Source organism: Felis catus, chromosome A2, assembly GCF_018350175.1.
Source record: "Felis catus isolate Fca126 chromosome A2, F.catus_Fca126_mat1.0, whole genome shotgun sequence".
Classification (NCBI taxonomy): Eukaryota; Metazoa; Chordata; class Mammalia; order Carnivora; family Felidae; genus Felis; species Felis catus.
Genome location: NC_058369.1, coordinates 14970858 through 14987143, shown reverse-complemented (window position 1 = coordinate 14987143; position 16286 = coordinate 14970858). Strand labels below are relative to the sequence as shown.

The following is a 16286-nucleotide window of genomic DNA, read 5'->3' as shown; positions in this document are numbered from 1 at the left end:
TCCTTCCTTCCCCCACCCTCCTCCTCCCCTCCCCCCACCCTCCTCCTCCCCTCCCCCCACCTCTCCGGAGCTCCTAGCCCGGTGGGCCCAACACAGACACAGCCACTCCGGGTCCAGAGGCACCGACTTTATTTGCACCACCGACCGGGGATCCGGGCTGGGCGCCCCGGTCCCCGCACCGCCCCCCTCCCCCGCCCGCCGTTGGCTACACGATGGCGAACTGGCAGATGTAGGGCAGCTTGTCCCGGCAGCGCTTGTCGAACCACTTGCCGTTGGCCGCGCCGGACAGGGCGGCGCAGTTCTCGACCTTACCGCCGTCGGGCTGCGCCGTGATCTCCGTCTCCCAGTTCTTGTAGGCGATGTGGCCGCCGGTCATGTCCACCCAGGCGCCCTCGGCCGCCATGTCGTTGAGGCCCAGCCAGATCTCGGCCTCGGCGCCCACGCTCTGGCGCAGGTACTCGTAGAGGGCGTCGTTCTCCGAGCCCGTCTGCGGGGTGCCCAGCGTGCCCCCGCGTGAGATGCAGTCCTCGCTCGCCTCGTGGAAGGTCTTCGCCTGGGTGAAGGCCAGGAAGCACTTCATGTGCACCTTGGTGCCCTTCAGGCAGACTGCAGGGGGCAGAGATGGCCATCACCCAAGGTCTGCAGGTTCCCGAGCCCAAGGCCGACCTCCAGGGCCAGGCCCACTCTCCTGCGGTTCCCGCCCGGCCACCCCCATGGCCCTGGAGGGCCCCCAGGCCAGAAGGGGTGCCGTGACGGACACCGATGCAGAGCCCTCGTCCCCATGCCAGAGGTGGTAAGGCTAGCCCTTCAGCTGCAGACAGCCCCTAGCTCAAGGTCAGGGCCCTTCCTGGGTGCCACCTCCAAGGCCTGGGGCACGCGGGAGTGTAAAGGCGGGGACATCTCTGCCCGAAGCGGGAGAATTCTGGAAGGCCCTATCAGCTTGGGAGGCCGTGAACCTCCTAGGAATCAGCAGGCATGGGGTGGGGGCGGTGTTTGGACTGCCATATGTCAGAGGCTTTGTGCCAGGAAGTCCCCACCACATCCTCACCTCAGGGGGCAAGTGGCACACGGGTTACACGGACTTTGTCCAAGCACAAAGCTTAGACATGAGAGAGAGAGACTTAGGGCCTGTTGTGCAATCTGCCCACGCACCTCCCACTGTACTGAGGAGGAAACCGACACCCAGAATGGCACTGTGCTCACTGGGAACATTCCCTCGGTGTTCCCGGATACTGCCACCAACAACGGCTGATCCAACCAACATCGGTTCCCAACTCCTCTCTCTCTTGTCTGCCTCGACTACGGAGGCTGGAAAAGCTTCCTTCTTGTAATGAAGCTACTGGTGGTCCTGCGATAGAGCTCTAATCAGCAAGATGGGAATAGAAGACCTCCATTCTCCTGGTAAATGGCTGGTCCATTCTTTCTCCATCTTGCTTCAAAATGCACTCACGATGCCTGGAATTGGAGCAGCCATCTTGGGGCCGTGAGGCAAAGCTTCTGAACAAAAACTCAACAGCTACCCTCTTTCAGACTCCCTTTTTGTTTAATCTACTATGAGGTGTTCTATTACTGCAAGCCAAAACATGGTAGACCCTTCCCTTTCTAGAACTCCCTGACCCCAGCTGCTATGTTAAGCTGGTTGAAGAAAATCATTTCTCTTCAGAAATTTAGTGAGTGCTGAGGGCGGGGGTGGCTCAGTCGGTTGGACATCTGACCTTGGCTCAGGTCAGGATCTCACAGTTTGTGGGTTCGAGCCCCGCGTTGGGCCCTGTGCTGACACCTCAGAGCCTGGAGCCTGCTTCAGATTCTGTGTCTCCCTCTCTCCCTGTCCTTCCCCACCCCTTCTCAAAAATAAAGAAACATTAAAAAAAATTCTTTTTAGAAATTTGCTGAATGCTGATATGTGGCAGGCACTATGTTGGGCAAGTTGGTGGAAGAGATAAGGTCGTCAAGTGCAAACATGGTCCCTGTGTCCCTGGGGCTTATCATCTAGCAAAGGAGGCAGACGTAAATCAACCAATGAATATATCATTACAAACTGCAGTAAATGTGATGCAGGAAAGAACATCATTTTGTGAGGATGATAACCGAGGAGACTGATTGAGACAAGGGACGAGAGAGTCCTGAGACAGTGATGCCAGAAGCACGTATTAGGTGGATCTTGGGAGAGCAATTCAAGCTGCCGAAACAGCATGGGCAAAGGCCCTGTGGTAGAAGGAACAGAGCGTGGCACTTCAGAGGGCCAGAAGGATGGCCAGTGTGGAGGCTGAAAGGAAAGATCTTGGTGGGAGGAAGCGTGCGCAAACCCGCCCAGTGAGAAGGATCTGGAGGTCTCCGAGGACGCAGGAGGGGAGGGGAGATCCAAGGCTCAGGAGCTGGATGCACCTCGGTCACCCTAAGTGAGAGGGTGGCTGTGAGCACAGGGAGGTTGGCAGATTTCCTAAGAAGGGACGAAGGTGATTCCCAGATGAGAACCTGAGAGGCAGCGGAGCAGAGCTAAGAGCGAGACTCTGCTCCGTCTGACAGTTGGCAAGACACTCAGCTTCTTGGTGGAAAATGGAGGCGGGGTCCTAGTCATAAGCCCCGCTACGTGGCTTTTCTGCGGAGAAGGAGTTCACGTACAGAAAGCACTTGGAACAGTGCCAGGCGTGCAGCAAACTCACGTTGTAAGCGTAATCTATTACCATTAGCCTGGTTCTCTGGGGCAAGGTCGCAAAGGAGTAGGCGAGTCTGAGCCGCTATGAAAGGAACGTGGTTGAGAGAGAGAGACTAGGTGGCCCAGGTAGAGCTGGGGCAGGTGGCAGAGCCCTGACCTCGCCCCCGGGCTCTGGGGCTGTGTGACGGGGTCCATCCTGGCTTGTCTGGTTGGCGCAGGGCCAGGCAGACCAAAACCCACCCTTCCTCCCACCCAGCCTGCGCAGGCTGCTTGCATTCAGACCCTAATCTGTACTAACCGGCCAGGTGAGTGTGGGCAAGGAACAGGACCTGTCTCTGCCTTGGTTTCCCCATATTCATTTTTTTAATTTATTTACTTATTTATTTGGAGAGAGAGTGAGAACAGGACTAGCAGAGGGAGAGAATCCCAAGCAGCCTCCACACGGTCAGCACGAGGCGGGGCTTGAACCCACAAACCGTGAGGTCATGATCTGACTCGGAATCAAGAGTCAGCTGCTCAACCAACGGAGCCACCCGGCCGCCCCTAGGTTTCCTTAAAATGGCTGTGATAAACCCTGCCTCAGCATCATTACGATGATCAAGAGTGACAGCTTCAGCAAATTTGCTGACACGCAGGGGAGGCAAGCCAACTGCCCCTTAGGGCTGTGGGGCTGGCTGAGGGGACGGTCCTCTGGGAGCTCTTTAGGAAGGCTGCTGGCTGGCTCCACAGTGCTCCTGGGGCCACGATTCCGGTGGGTGGCAATGCACTTCCTGGGGGAGAGTTTTTGTCCTTTGAGAACATTCCCGTTTGCACACACGTCCGGGGACCTGCCCAAGAGGAAGCGGGCCGAGGAGGGGGTTCCCTGAGCCCCTCGGTTCTTGGCCTACAGCCGGGGCCCCGGTACTGGCCGCAGGCACACTGCTGGCTGCCGCCTGAGCCCTCCTCTGGCCCACACCTGCCCGGAGAGGCTGTCATCCACACTCACCTGTCTGCAGGGCCTGTTGTTCCTTCAGCAGGGCCACCTCCTGGGCCAGGTTGTCCAGCTGGCTCTTAAGCTCCTCAAACATCTTTGGGCTCACGACATCTAGGATGGAGACAATCACAGACCCGTGAGGAAGGCAGTTAAGGATGCGGGCCGGCAAGGATGGCGTGGGATAAACGCTACCTGTATCCACCACAAGGGGACAAAGGAAAAGACACCCCTAGACCTTGATATCTTGGACTACTTTCTCTCTGTCCCCGTTGGTGGTAGCCTAAGTCACTGTGATTTTCCATCTGCTGGGGGGAGGGGACCCATCCTTCACTTGCTCCTCCTTAAGTGAGACCTGTACATTTGTTTAGGAATATTGCTGGGGTTCAGATGGGGTCAGGGTTGGCAGGGGCTGGGGGTGCACGCCCAACGCTGCTCCCAGCTCCAGAGGAGAACAAAGCATAGGAAGCAGAGCCAGATGCCCTTGAGCCCTGCCAAGTTCACCCCCCTAGGCTGGAGCAGCAGGACACGGCCCAGCAGGGCACACGCTCCAGCCTGGGGGCTGAGTGTGACAGCACAGGTGCGTGGGCTCTGAGGTCACAAGGCTGTGAGCAGCCTGGGGTGAGTTGCTCAGTCTCTCCGAAGTCAGTTTCCTTATCTGCGAAATGGGATGCTAACGGCCCCACCTCTGAAGACTAGAGCCTAAGAGAAACAAAGGGTGTGAACAGTGCTTGCCTCTTAAATCAACCCTACTGACCCGGGTAATGCGTCTCTCTTCTATCGCACCGCACTGCATCACAAACAGCAAACTGAAGCCAGGAGGAAGCAACTCGCCTAAGATCTCAGAGCCAGCAGCAGGCAGGGCTGGCCCGAACCCAGGTCCACCGGGCTCCAAGCTGGGCCTTCCCCACCCTTGTGACAGCACATGAGTAGGTTCCTGACCTGAGCCATCCTGAGCACAAAGGCCCGTTGGGAGCTGGTTATGCGTGGGCCGGCAGGGGCAGGTGGGAAGTATCTTCCGGTGTGTGTGTGTGTGTGTGTGTGTGTGTGTGTGTAGGATGAAGGCTCTGTGGGTGGACCCTGGTCTTACTGAAATCCCAGGGGCTTCAGGAAAGGCTGCAGGGCTTGGGGTAGAGGGTGGGGAAGCACTTCCGTGGTCCATTTAGCTGTGCCTGCATAAAGTCCAAGGTCACGAGCGATGAGGTCAGAGCCTTTGTCCACCCATAAGAGGCTTTTGCAGGGGAATCGCAGGAAACAAATGTGAGCAAGAAACATACTTGTATGTGCAGAATTTAGTGATGTAACTTATTAAATATGAGGAAAATAACACCCAGATGAGCAAGGCAATAAAAGGGAGGGTTTGAGGCTGGCAGACTAGCCTGGTGGGGTTATGTGTGCTTCCTGCTGGGCCTCGGCCGGTTCACTCGTTCCTGGGATCCTCAATCCTGGCGGCTCCTTGGAAGCACTGGAGATTTGGGGAAGACACAGATGCCTCCCGCCTCCTCCCCTCCCACCCTGCATCCAGCATTTCCAGGGGTGGGGCCCAGGCTCCTGGACTGTAATGTATTCCCCCGCCCCCAGATGGCGCTGGTGCCCGAGTGAGAACCACCAAGGTTTTTGCTCCAATTTGCACCTTAAGAGCAGGCTGGCGATCCTTTGTCAGGATGCTCAGCACATGTCTTGGCCCCCGTGGAGAAGCATTCCGGAAGCATTTGCTGTGTATGTGGGCAATCGGTGGAAGGAAGAAAAACCAGGGTGAGTCAGAACACTGAAGCGGGGCTCAGGGAGAGGCCGGGGCTGTGGTCACTGTCAGCTGTTCTGCAGGCCTCCAGGGTCCAGGGCCTCCAGGGGCCGCCACAGAGACCACCTGGGGCCAGGGTTCGAGGGCGACAGCTGGAGAGGGCCAAGGCATCATCTGGTCTGACCTCCTTTCTCAAATGACAGAACACATGGTTCACGTGATTAAATAAATACTAAATCTTTGGTGGTTGAGAAATCAGCAACTCTTTCCACATGTAAAAATTCTATAATTTGCCTTTGGAACTGTGTGTCCTTTACAAAGATCTCTACGTGGCAGTTTTAGCCAATGCTCATGGACACAACCATGCAGGGTATTGACTCTTCTCTTTTTACTGACAATTTTGTAGAAGGTAATATCTGCATATAACTTTTTAAAAACCCAAACCGGGGCGCCTGGGTGGCGCAGTCGGTTAAGCGTCCGACTTCAGCCAGGTCACGATCTCGCGGTCTGTGAGTTCGAGCCCCGCGTCAGGCTCTGGGCTGATGGCTCGGAGCCTGGAACCTGTTTCCAATTCTGTGTCTCCCTCTCTCTGACTCTCCCCCGTTCATGCTCTGTCTCTCTCTGTCCCCAAAATAAAAATAAATAAAAAACGTTGAAAAAAAATAAAAAATAAAAAAAAATAAAAACCCAAACCGTTCAAAATATCAGTCGCCTTTCCAACTGAGATTGCTGTCAGCTACCCAGTTTTTCTTCCCAGAGGTAATCACTGTCACTAACTCTTGTGGAGCCTTCCAGAAAAATTCTACCCATATAAAAGTAAATGTGTACGTGTATATAAATCTGCTTTTCAAAATAAATGCCAGCAGGGTATCCATTCTGTTTTGAACTTTTAAAAAATGTCTATTTATTTTGCGAGACAAAGAGAGAGTGCAGGGGAGGGGCAGAGAGAGAGGGAAAGGGAAAAGTCCAAGCAGGCTCTGCACTGTCAGCGCAGAGACTGACACGGGGCTCGAACCCACAAACCGTGCAATCATGACCTGAGCTGAAGTCAAGAGTCAGATGCTTAGGGCGCCTGGATGACTCAGTTGGTTAAGTCTCCAACTTCAGCTCAGGTCATGGTCTCTCGGTTCATGAGTTCAAACCCCGAGTTGGGCTCTGTGCTGATAGCTCGGAGCCTGGAGCCTGCTTCGGATTCTGTGTCTCCCTCTCTCTCTGCCCCTCCCCCCCACCCCTCTCTCTCTCTCTCTCTCTCTCTCAAATATAAAGAAACGTAAAAAAAAGAGTCAAATGCTTCGCCAACTGAGCCACAGCCCTGTGGGTCTCCACTGTCCCAAGGCACCTTTCCACACTCCACCAGTCCCTGGCCAATGGGCAGCTGTCGTTTACAGAGGAGGCTCAGAGAGGGGCCGGAATGTGGCCCACGCCCCCTTGCCTTGCCTTTTCCATGCTCTTGGCTCCAGCCTGTCTGTTTCTCTGCCTAAATCCACAATCTCATCCCCTGGAACTCTCTCTCTCTCGGAGCCTCTGAGCCCTATGGGGGTGACAGCCCGGTTCATTGCCATGGCATTTCACTAATGTTGTCTCAACACAGCCTGGGGTGACCTCACCACAGGCAGGGCTCCAAGGGCAGGCCGTGCAGCAGCCAAGGCGACCCAAAGATACCCCAAACCCAGAGGCAACAGAAGGAACACGAACCCGTGTTCTGGTGTCCTCGTTGGGGGTTGCACATTTTTATTTCCTCAAGGCTGTGAGATGCACTATCACACAGAGAATTAACTTGGTCCTTTTATTCCCCCCCTGCACCTAAAGTATATCCCACGCGCCAGGCACTGGGCTCAGCACTTGCATGTTTGGGATCATGAGATCCTAACCAGAAGCCTTTCAGCAAATGCCACGCTCCCCATCTTCGAGCTGAGTGACCGCAGTTTCGGAGATCACAAAGTAGAGCCCACTGGCACTGCCAGACCAAAGGTTTGATTTCTTCAACGAATTTGGGGCGGGGGTGGGGAGTGGGTGTCAGTTTAGGTGATCTGGAAGGTTCTTTCCCAATCTGAGAGTCAACGATGCTTACGATGCTGACAACCGCCCCCAGTATTGGAGAAGTCTCCCCGGGCTCCAAGCGTACCTCACTAAGGTTCCCGGGACTTATGAAGAAGGAAAATGAAGGTGGGGAGGAAAGCAGAAAAGGACAGGGTGATCGGCTCCCTGGAAGATGGGGGAGGCGCCCTGTCCCCCTCCTTACCTTTCCTGACGTTTGCAGCCTTCTTGACCTTGGGGGTTGGCGGCTCGGTGGTGACCTGGGTCAGGAGGGAGAAGAGGCAGAGGAGCAGGTAGGCCCCCCACAGCTCCATGCTGCTGCACTGGCCTGGGTCGGAGAGCAGTGGCGGCCGCGGCCCAGCCCGCACGTCTTAAGGCAGCGGCCACAGGGACTTCTGTCCAGGAAACCCTCCCAGACTTGGCTGCGGGCGTGCCAAGAAAGAAAAAAAAAAAGCCTGCAAAAAAGGAAGGCCTGGGAGAGCCGCGCTGCCCAGGGAACACCCACCCGGTGTCCTGGCCCTGCCTTCTAAAACAGAATCCCTATTTTCTAGGATTCTGAAAAAGACACGATACTTGTCAGAGCTCACATCTGCGGAGCAGTTACCTTGGGCAAGTGCAGGGTCGTGTGCTCCCCTGGCATTAGCTCACGGAGGGCTCGTACTGGCAACACGAGGGAGGTACTGTCATCTCCCCAGTTTCTAGTTGAGGAAACTGAGGCCCAGAGAGGTGAAGGAACCTGCCCCAGCTATGCAGGGGCAGTGCCGGTGTTTGAACCCAAATGGGGGGGGGGGACTCCAAAACTTACCAGTTCTGGAGGCCTCTTTCCAGCGTGGCCTGGGGCTGAGTGCCTGATTGCGTAGAATGTTTGTTATGATCGGGGCGCCTGGACGGCTCAGTCAGTTAAGCATCCGACTCTTGGTGATGGCTCAGGTCACGATCTCGTGGTTCGTGGGACTGAGCCCCGCATCGGGCTCTGCACTGCTGGTGGGGGGCCTGCTTGAGATTCTTTCTCTCCCTCTGTCTCTGCCCCTACCCCACTCGTGTGTTCTCTCTCCCTCAAAATAAATAAATAAACTTAAAAAAAAAAAAAAAGCATTCAACTCTTGATTTCGGCTCAGGTCGTGAGTTCAAGCCCCGACTCGGGCTCTGGGCTGACAGTGCAGAGCCTGCTTGGGATTCTCTCTCTCTCCCTCTTTCTCTGCCCTTCCCCACCCGCCTTGCAAAATAAAGAAATAAACTTTAAAAAAACAAAACAAAACAAAAAAGAATGTTTGTTGTGATTATTTTGCAGTTCTGTCCCTAGACGCTTGGTGCGTTTTTGGTTAAGAATATGAGGAAGTCCTCTCCTTTCTTCACATTCTGTTTCTTGACCATCCCGTCCTGAAGCAGAGGTGGCCCCAGGGGGGAGAGTGGAAGGTGTGGTGCCCCAGAGAGGGATCGGGGAGAAAAGAATATCCTGGCCCTGCAGGGTGCAGAGGGGCATGGGGGATGGGAGCAGAGGCCCTGCGTGGAGTCCAAGCCAGGGGAGGAGGGGATCCTGCACAGGAGGTGGGGGTGGCAGGGATTGAGAGGTAGGGTACATACAGGGGCACCCGTCGAATAAGCACATCTATCAAAGACAACGGGAACCAGGTTTCTCATGATCAGAGAAGTACAACTATGGAGACAGAGACAACGAGAATGAATTGTATGGTGTAGGATGAAATTCAAAGCTATGGATGTGTCAGGGTGGACTTCAACATATAAAGACGAACCCATACATTTAACAGAAGGGTTTTTTTTTTATTTTTTTAATGTTTATTTATTTTTGACGGAGGGAGAGACAGATAGACAGAGAGACAGAGCATGAGTGGGGGAGGGGCAGACAGAGAGGGAGACATAGAATCCGAAGCAGGCTCCAGGCTCCGAGCTGTCAACACAGAGCCCGACATGGGGCTCGGACCCACAAACTGCGAGATCATGACCTGAGCCAAAGTTGGCTGCTGAGCCGACTGGGCTACCCAGGTGCCCCACATTTTCTTAAGATACCTTTCCTTGTTGACGCTGAGGTCTTTAATCCATCTGGGTCTTTAACCCGTACGTTTAGATGGAAATGTGCACATCTGTTCCCTAGCCATCCCTGGAGGGCCGTGGAGCAGGGACCCCTCCTCCAAGGCCTCGAGCCCTCCTAGCCTCCAAGTACTGGCTTCAAAACACAGCCTCCCACGAAAAGCCACCAGAGCACCTGGGAGACAGGCCTGATTCCAGGGCTGGGGCAGGGAAAGTCAAAAAGGAGCCCAGAACAACTTGTTTGGTCAGATAGCAGGAAAGTGCTTAAGGAATGATGGGAACGTGCCAGCAGCACAGGGAGGCAGCTCGGGGGAGCTTCCGGGGGGCCGAAAGTCAGCAAAAGAGCCATAGCAACACGGAGTAGGAGAGCTGAGCACCCACAGACGTAAATAAGCAAATGAATCCACTGCAAATCTGATGAAGAACAGGCTCTATTCATAGACTCAAATTACTTGGCCACAAAATACTTATCGCTTACCAAGAGAAAAAGAGAAAGCGCACGGGGAAGGAGCCTGGCCGCCACCAACCTTCGTCAAGTGAGCAGAGTAAAAGCATCAGGGATCGAGGGGCAGACGGAAAGCACGCAGACCCCCACCCCCACCCCCATGTCCAGGAGATTCCTGCCAAAGAAACATCACACGGACCCAACCGAGCGGCCTTCTGCAAAACTGTGCTCTTTAAAACTGGCCAGACTGTGATTGAGGAACCGTCTCGGACTGAAGGAGACTGAAGGCACAGAACAGCAGACGCAGCCTGGGATTCTGGCCCCTTCCGCTCGCAAGGGTGCCACCGAACCAGTCAGAGAAACCCGAGCGGCACGTGGCTGTGACGTGTCCCTGCTGCTGTCCCGAATTGGACGGTGCGCTGTGATTCCGTAGGACGGATTCAGTGGCCTTGCCTGGAGGAGACACACACTGTCGGATGAAGCCAGTGATGGGGCATCGGGCTGACAACTTACAAACGACTAAGGGGGCAAATGGTCTTCCTGCTGGAATTGACGATTTTCTGTGAGCTTAAGATTGTTCAAAAAGAAAACACAGTACTATGTAATTTGGGCTTTTCTTCCAGGGAGTCTGCCTTAACCCCATCAGATTTTGGCGGGGCTGGCCCCAGGGACTGTGTGGTGGCCCAGGGCGGGAGCCGGGGGCAGGCAGCAAGCACTGGGGGACCCTTTGGTGACACCGTGCTCCGCATCTCCTGTGCTCAGGGCGGGAGAGGATTTTAGAGGTGCAGCTGGGCCCTCGGGGAGACAAGTTGGGGCCACGGAGCACCCAGTCCAAAAGGGAGCCTTGCTTCCTGGAACTCTGGGTGGGTAGCACCGGGCAAAAGAAAACGACTGATCTTTTTTTCTCTTACTAACTCCTTTGCTGTCCTGGTTTTCTCACCTTGGTTCTTCGGCCGCAGGGAAATGGAAGGAGTTTGTTCCAAACACGGGGCAGCCAGAGGTACCACGTTCACCATGAGCTTGGCTGTAGAGGCCTTGCCCTAGGTATACTGGGGAGGAGGCCCCAGAAAAGCTCTGCCGTGGCAATTCAGAAAACTGGAGCCCCTTGCTCCGTGTCTTGTCACGCAGGAGCCACACAGGAGCCACGCTGTGCCAGGACACGGCTGGAACTGTTAGCGTCCCATTAGTCCCTCATTCCCTCCGTGATGTGCCTGGGCATCGGGGGTTCAATATGAGGGGCCCGCTGTGCCATTGGGACTGAGGGACTACGCTGGGGTCTCCCAGGGCACCTAATGGGGTGGGGCGCGGGGGGTGGGAAGGAAGGCAGCCCCCAGCTGAGGGGGGGGGGACCACAGAGGGAAGGGGAGGGGACAGGAGGAAGAAATGTGGACAGGGCTCCTGGTGGACAGAACCCTGCACATTCTCCATCCTGAACACTAATCGGGGTGGGGATGGGGAAGGAATAAAGCCGCAGATGTAGACAGGGCAGACCTCAAAGCGCTGCTCGAGCCAACCTTAAACTTTGGACACAGACCGGGGCCGGGGGATGTAGCAGAGACACATTCAGCCTCTGTCCAGCTTTAGCGCCCCCAAGCGAGGCTAATGGGGGAGTGTGACTCTCTCCTAGGTAACCTGGCAGGTGAACTCTCTGTTCTCCAGGAAGGAGGCTTGCTTAGAGAGTTTTCTAGTAAGTGGTGAGCAGTATCTGTTTTTTTTTTCACCCTGCAACTTTTCGTCGGTGTGTGTGCATGTGTGTGTGCAATACACGGAGCCCCTCTGCAAGCAACTGGGAGTCAGTGTGCTGTTAAAATGACTTATGGAGGGGCGCCTGGGTGGCTCAGTCGGTTAAGCATCCAACTCTTGGTTTTGGCTCAGGTCATGATCTCATGGTTGGTGAGTTTGAGCCCCGTATCAGGCTCTGCCCTGACAGTGTGGAGCCTGCTGGGGATTCTCTCTCTCCCTCTCTCTCTGCCCCTCCCCTGCTCATTCTCTCTCTCTCTAAACTTTTAAAAAGTTAAGTCAAGTAAAATGACTTACATAACATCGCGACAGGGAAGGTGTCTTTTGCCTTGGGGTCTCCCCAGGTGTAGGCTTGGCATGTCTCCCAAGGAGGGTCTACGCAGCCCTGGAGATGCACCCACAGCCCTAAGAGAAGACAAGTTCATCGCACACTTAAAATTGTTTTTAATGTCTATTTATTTTTGAGAAAGAGAATGGGAGCCGGGTAGGGGCAGAGAGAGAGGGAGACACGGAATCCGAAACAGGCTCTAGGCTCTGAGCTGGCGGCACAGAGCCTGATGGCAGGGCTTCAACTCACAGACCGTGAGATCATGACGTGAGCTGAAATCAGGAGTCGGCTCCTCAACCGCCTGAGCCACCCAGGCACCCCATCAGAATGATGCTTTATTTTATTTTATTTTTTTAATTTTTTTTTCAACGTTTATTTATTTTTGGGACAGAGAGAGACAGAGCATGAATGGGGGAGGGGCAGAGAGAGAGGGAGACACAGAATCGGAAGCAGGCTCCAGGCCCTGAGCCATCGGCCCAGAGCCCGACGCGGGGCTCGAACTCACGGACCGCGAGATCGTGACCTGGCTGAAGTCGGGACACTTAACCGACTGCGCCACCCAGGTGCCCCAGAATGATGCTTTAAAAGGGAGTCCCGTCTTGTGAACAGCATTTGCCGTGCATGGTTGTCTGTGTTAGAAGGGCGGTATCGTTAACGGCAAACATTTAACATACATCACTATTTTTGTAAACCTATTTTGACATTTCATCATTTTTTAATTGCTTCGGTGGGCCTCAGAAAATACAAGCGGCGCACTGTCTCTCAGCCTCTGAGTTAAAAAGCAGGTTGGAAGATGCAGTCTGGTGTCTTAATGAGGGATGCCCCTTTCCATTGACCCTCTCAGACTCCCTGGACTCGCTTAAACCCCTCCTGGGATGGGCAGCTCACTACTCTGCAAAGCAGCTCGTCCATCATCAGAGTCTCGGCTTGTTGTGAAGTTCCCCTGCAGTGAGGCAGGGGAGCAATCCCGGAAGAGGCCAGCAAATACCTACAACTGGCCATTGTGACCCTTCTCGGTGTTTTTTTTTCCTTTTGCTCCCATCTTCCTCTACAATATGGTTCCTGGACCTTTTTTAACCTTCTGGAAAATCACCTTTCGACAGAATTCTGCTTGTTACTTGTTTTCATTATGGTTCAGCTCCCAGAGCAATACATGTTCTCGAGGGGCCTGCCTGTGGTCAGAATGGTCACTGTTCAAAAAGACACGGACTCATGGGGTCTCTGCAGCAGCCGTGCCTCATTTGTTGCCAATGTCGAGCTCACAGCCATTAAAATATCCGGCTCCCCTTGTCCACCGCCCGCTGTCCCTGGCCAGTGAGGCCCACCATTGTGGTCACCTGTGATGGACTCTCGGACAGCCCTGGTGGAATTGATGGATTCGATTCTCCCAGAATGAAAGACCTCCTCTGCTGGCCCTGGCTGTGAGGCCTCGGCCAGCCGGAAGAGCAAGTCGGGGATGGTTTCAGCCAGGAGAGTCGTGCTAATGTTCACGAGTGTCCGCCTCCCTCCCCTGGGACATGTCCATGCACCAACACACGGCCTTCCGGGTCTAATCTTTTCGTGCCAATTTCCCTGAACAAAGAATGATCTTGATAACAAAGCCCAGAGGCAGAAAACCCAGGAGAGCTCTAAAGGGCATATTTTTGTTTTTAAGTAAGGTTTTTTGGTTTTTGGTTTTTTTCCATCTCCAAAGTTGTTGGAAGTCTCAGTTATATAAAACGAACCCTGGCCACCCCACCCATGTCAGCCCAAACACCACGAAAACTTCTGGCCCAACATGGAGCCATCCCCCACCCCCTACCCTCGTCCTGCACAGCTGTTTCCTTTTAGTTTCGCTGGCCCTGTATCAACAGAAATGTGGCCCGCCTGTGGAGGCAGAGAACTTTCCAGACTCTCTTCAAAGGTAAGAGCATGAAGGGTACGCACCTCCAAAAATATCGCAAAGGCAGTCTCGGCCCTTCGTCAAAACCAAAGACAAATGGCGTATAACCTTGGCCTCCAGGACCCTCTCATCAGGACAGTCATTTGTTCCTTTTCAAACCTGGTTGGCCTGGTGCTGTCATGCATTCAACCAGTATTGCCAGGCCCTGGGGCACACAACACTGGGAGAGGCGAGACACCACCTAGCCAAGTTCTTGGCTCTTAGGGGGCTCACGTTCCTTGGTTGTCTTGTCTCTAAAGGTCAACAATGGCCCAATGAAGAGAGAGCACTGGCGTCCTGGATTTCAAACCCAGCTCAGACATCTGGCACTTGCAACCTTTGGGGCAAGTTATTCAAGACCCAGATTCCTCGTCCGTAAAATGGGACAATAATCTCTCTCCCACCTACACATGGGATCCTTGCAAGGACACACGCAGACCCCAGGTGTGAGGCAGGCTGGCGACTTGCAAAGGTGTGGGAAGAGGAGGACTGGTCTGAGAAGGCACATGGTCCTCAGGGCTCAATGGCATCTGTCCCTCCCTTTATTCTGTCCAGTCCAGGGGCGAGACAGTAAATCATCTGATTTGTAAATTTGCGAAGGATCAACTAGGCATGCTCAGCCCAGTTATAATCTTGGCTATGAAAGCATACACAAGAAGAAACAGAAAACCTGATTAGCTCTATAGGATACAACAGATTTCAATCTACCTTACTAAAAGTCCCTGCCTCCCCAGATAGCCTAAGAATTCAACAAATGTAAACCTGGCTGTGTTATTAGGGATCATGAGGCTTCCAAATCATCACCCTAGCCCTGCATAATCTTGCCAGGTTTTGCTGGTTTCTCCCACCCGCCTCCCATTAGGATCCTTCTATGTGCACCAAATCTGATCCTTAGTGCACGGGCAGAACCTGCAAATATCCCCAGGGAAGAAAATGGCTGATGATGGCCTGATCGCTTCTGATCTCTCCCTTCTCTGGAATTAAAAAAAAACAAACAAACAACTTTTGGTTTCATTAGTTTTCTCTATTGATTTCCTGTTTTCAATTCCACTGATTTCTGCTCTCATTCTTGTTATTTCTCTTCTTCTGCTAACTTTGGGCTTAATCTGCTTTTCTTTTTCTAAGATGGAAGCTTAGCTGACTGATTTTGGATCTTTCTTCTTTTCTAATAATATGCATTCAATTGCTATAACTTTCCCTCTAAGCCCTGCTTTAGCTGCATCCCACAAATTTTGATAAGTTGTGCTTACATCTTCATTTAGTTCAAAATATTTTTTTAATTTCACTTGAGATTAAGTGAGATTTCTTCTTTGGCCCATGTGTTACTTAGAAGTGTGTTGTTTAATCCCCGAGTATTTGGGGACTTCCCAGCTATCTTTCTGTAATTGATTTCTCGTTTAATTCCGTTGTGGTCTGACAGCAGAACGTTGTGTGACTTCTATGCTTTTACATTTGTTAAGGTGTGTGTTATGGCCCAGAATGTGGTCTATCTTGGCGAATGTTCCATGCGGGCTTGGGAAAAATGTATATTCAGCTGTTGATGAAGTAGTCTATACAGGTTCTTTATACCCAGTTGACTGAAGGATTTGTGGTTTGGTGTCTGACATTAATTTGGGAGAAATCTTCGGTCATTACTGTCTCAAATATTTCTACTGTTCCTTTCCCTCTTTTTCTGGTATTTCCATCATGCCTATGTTACACCTTTTATCGTTGTCCTACATCCCTTGATATTCCATTCTGTTTCTCAAGTATTTGTCCTCTTTGCTTTTCATTTTGGGAGGTTTCTATTGATATATCCTCAGGCTCACAGATTCTTTCCTCTGCCATGTCCAGCCTGCAGATAAACCTGTAAGGCATTCTTCATTTCTGTTACAGCATTTTTATCCCTAGCAATTCTTTTTGGTTCTTTCTTAGGATTTCCAGCTCTGTGCTTACATTTCCCATCTGTTCTTGCATGCTGTCTACTTTATCCATTAGATCCCTTACATATTAATCGTGGTTGTTTTAAATCCCCAGTCTGTTAATTCCAATATCCCTGCCAAGTCTGGTTCTGGTGCCTGCTCTTTTTGTCCAAAGTGTGTTTTTTGCTTTTTAGCATGCCTCATACTTTTTACTTCACGGACAAACACAATGTCCTGGGTAAAAAGGAACTGCCAGAAATAGGCTGATGAGGGGAAGTGATCTGTGGTTGTGACCAGGTCTCTTAGGGTGCCTCTCCTCCTGGACTGTGAACTTCACGCTGCTTCTCAGCTACCTGACTCTGACTAGCCCCCTCACACACATACACCCCTAGGTGAGACAGAGCTGTCCACACTGAGCCTCCAGCAATCTACCAGTTATAATGCAGGTTTCCCTCCCCTGGGCCGGTTCCCTTATTGGTTTCCAGGAAGTTGCGGCTC

At 53.0% G+C, this 16286-nt stretch overlaps 2 protein-coding genes across 10 annotated transcripts in view; both read right to left on the bottom strand.

Moving 5' to 3' along the window:
* Positions 1-112: 112 nt before the first annotated feature.
* CLEC3B (C-type lectin domain family 3 member B) lies at positions 113-7839 on the bottom strand. Its single transcript, XM_003982138.6, has 3 exons — positions 7610-7839; positions 3642-3740; positions 113-606 (listed from the first exon to the last, which is right to left on the bottom strand). Exons 1-3 carry the CDS (start codon positions 7716-7718, stop codon positions 206-208), a joined length of 609 nt encoding a protein of 202 aa, XP_003982187.1. The 5' UTR covers positions 7719-7839; the 3' UTR covers positions 113-205.
* Positions 7840-9866: 2027 nt separating this feature from the next.
* Positions 9867-16286, bottom strand: part of EXOSC7 (exosome component 7) — a 47261-nt gene continuing 40841 nt past the window's right edge. For 2 of the 9 annotated variants that reach the window (XR_006591909.1, XR_006591901.1), the window contains 2 exons: positions 11936-12043; positions 9867-11067 (listed from right to left, as the gene is read on the bottom strand). Coding sequence is in view for 1 of the 9 variants with exons in the window: in XM_045049010.1 (XP_044904945.1) it covers positions 12014-12043 (30 nt within the window). In the remaining 8 variants the exon portion in view is untranslated. Of the gene's footprint in view, positions 12044-16286 lie in introns of all 9 variants that reach the window. The other 7 variants (XR_006591912.1, XR_006591907.1, XM_045049010.1 and 4 more) reach the window with 5 other exon arrangements.

Coding starts and splice junctions, on each gene's coding strand:
- CLEC3B (XM_003982138.6), bottom strand. CDS start 7,718: ATGGAGCTGTGGGGGGCCTACCTGCTCCTCTGCCTCTTCTCCCTCCTG. Junction 3,741..7,609: donor GGCTGCAAACGTCAGGAAAG/GTAAGGAGGGGG, acceptor TCTCCATCCTAG/ATGTCGTGAGCCCAAAGATG. Junction 607..3,641: donor ACAACAGGCCCTGCAGACAG/GTGAGTGTGGAT, acceptor TGCCCCCTGCAG/TCTGCCTGAAGGGCACCAAG.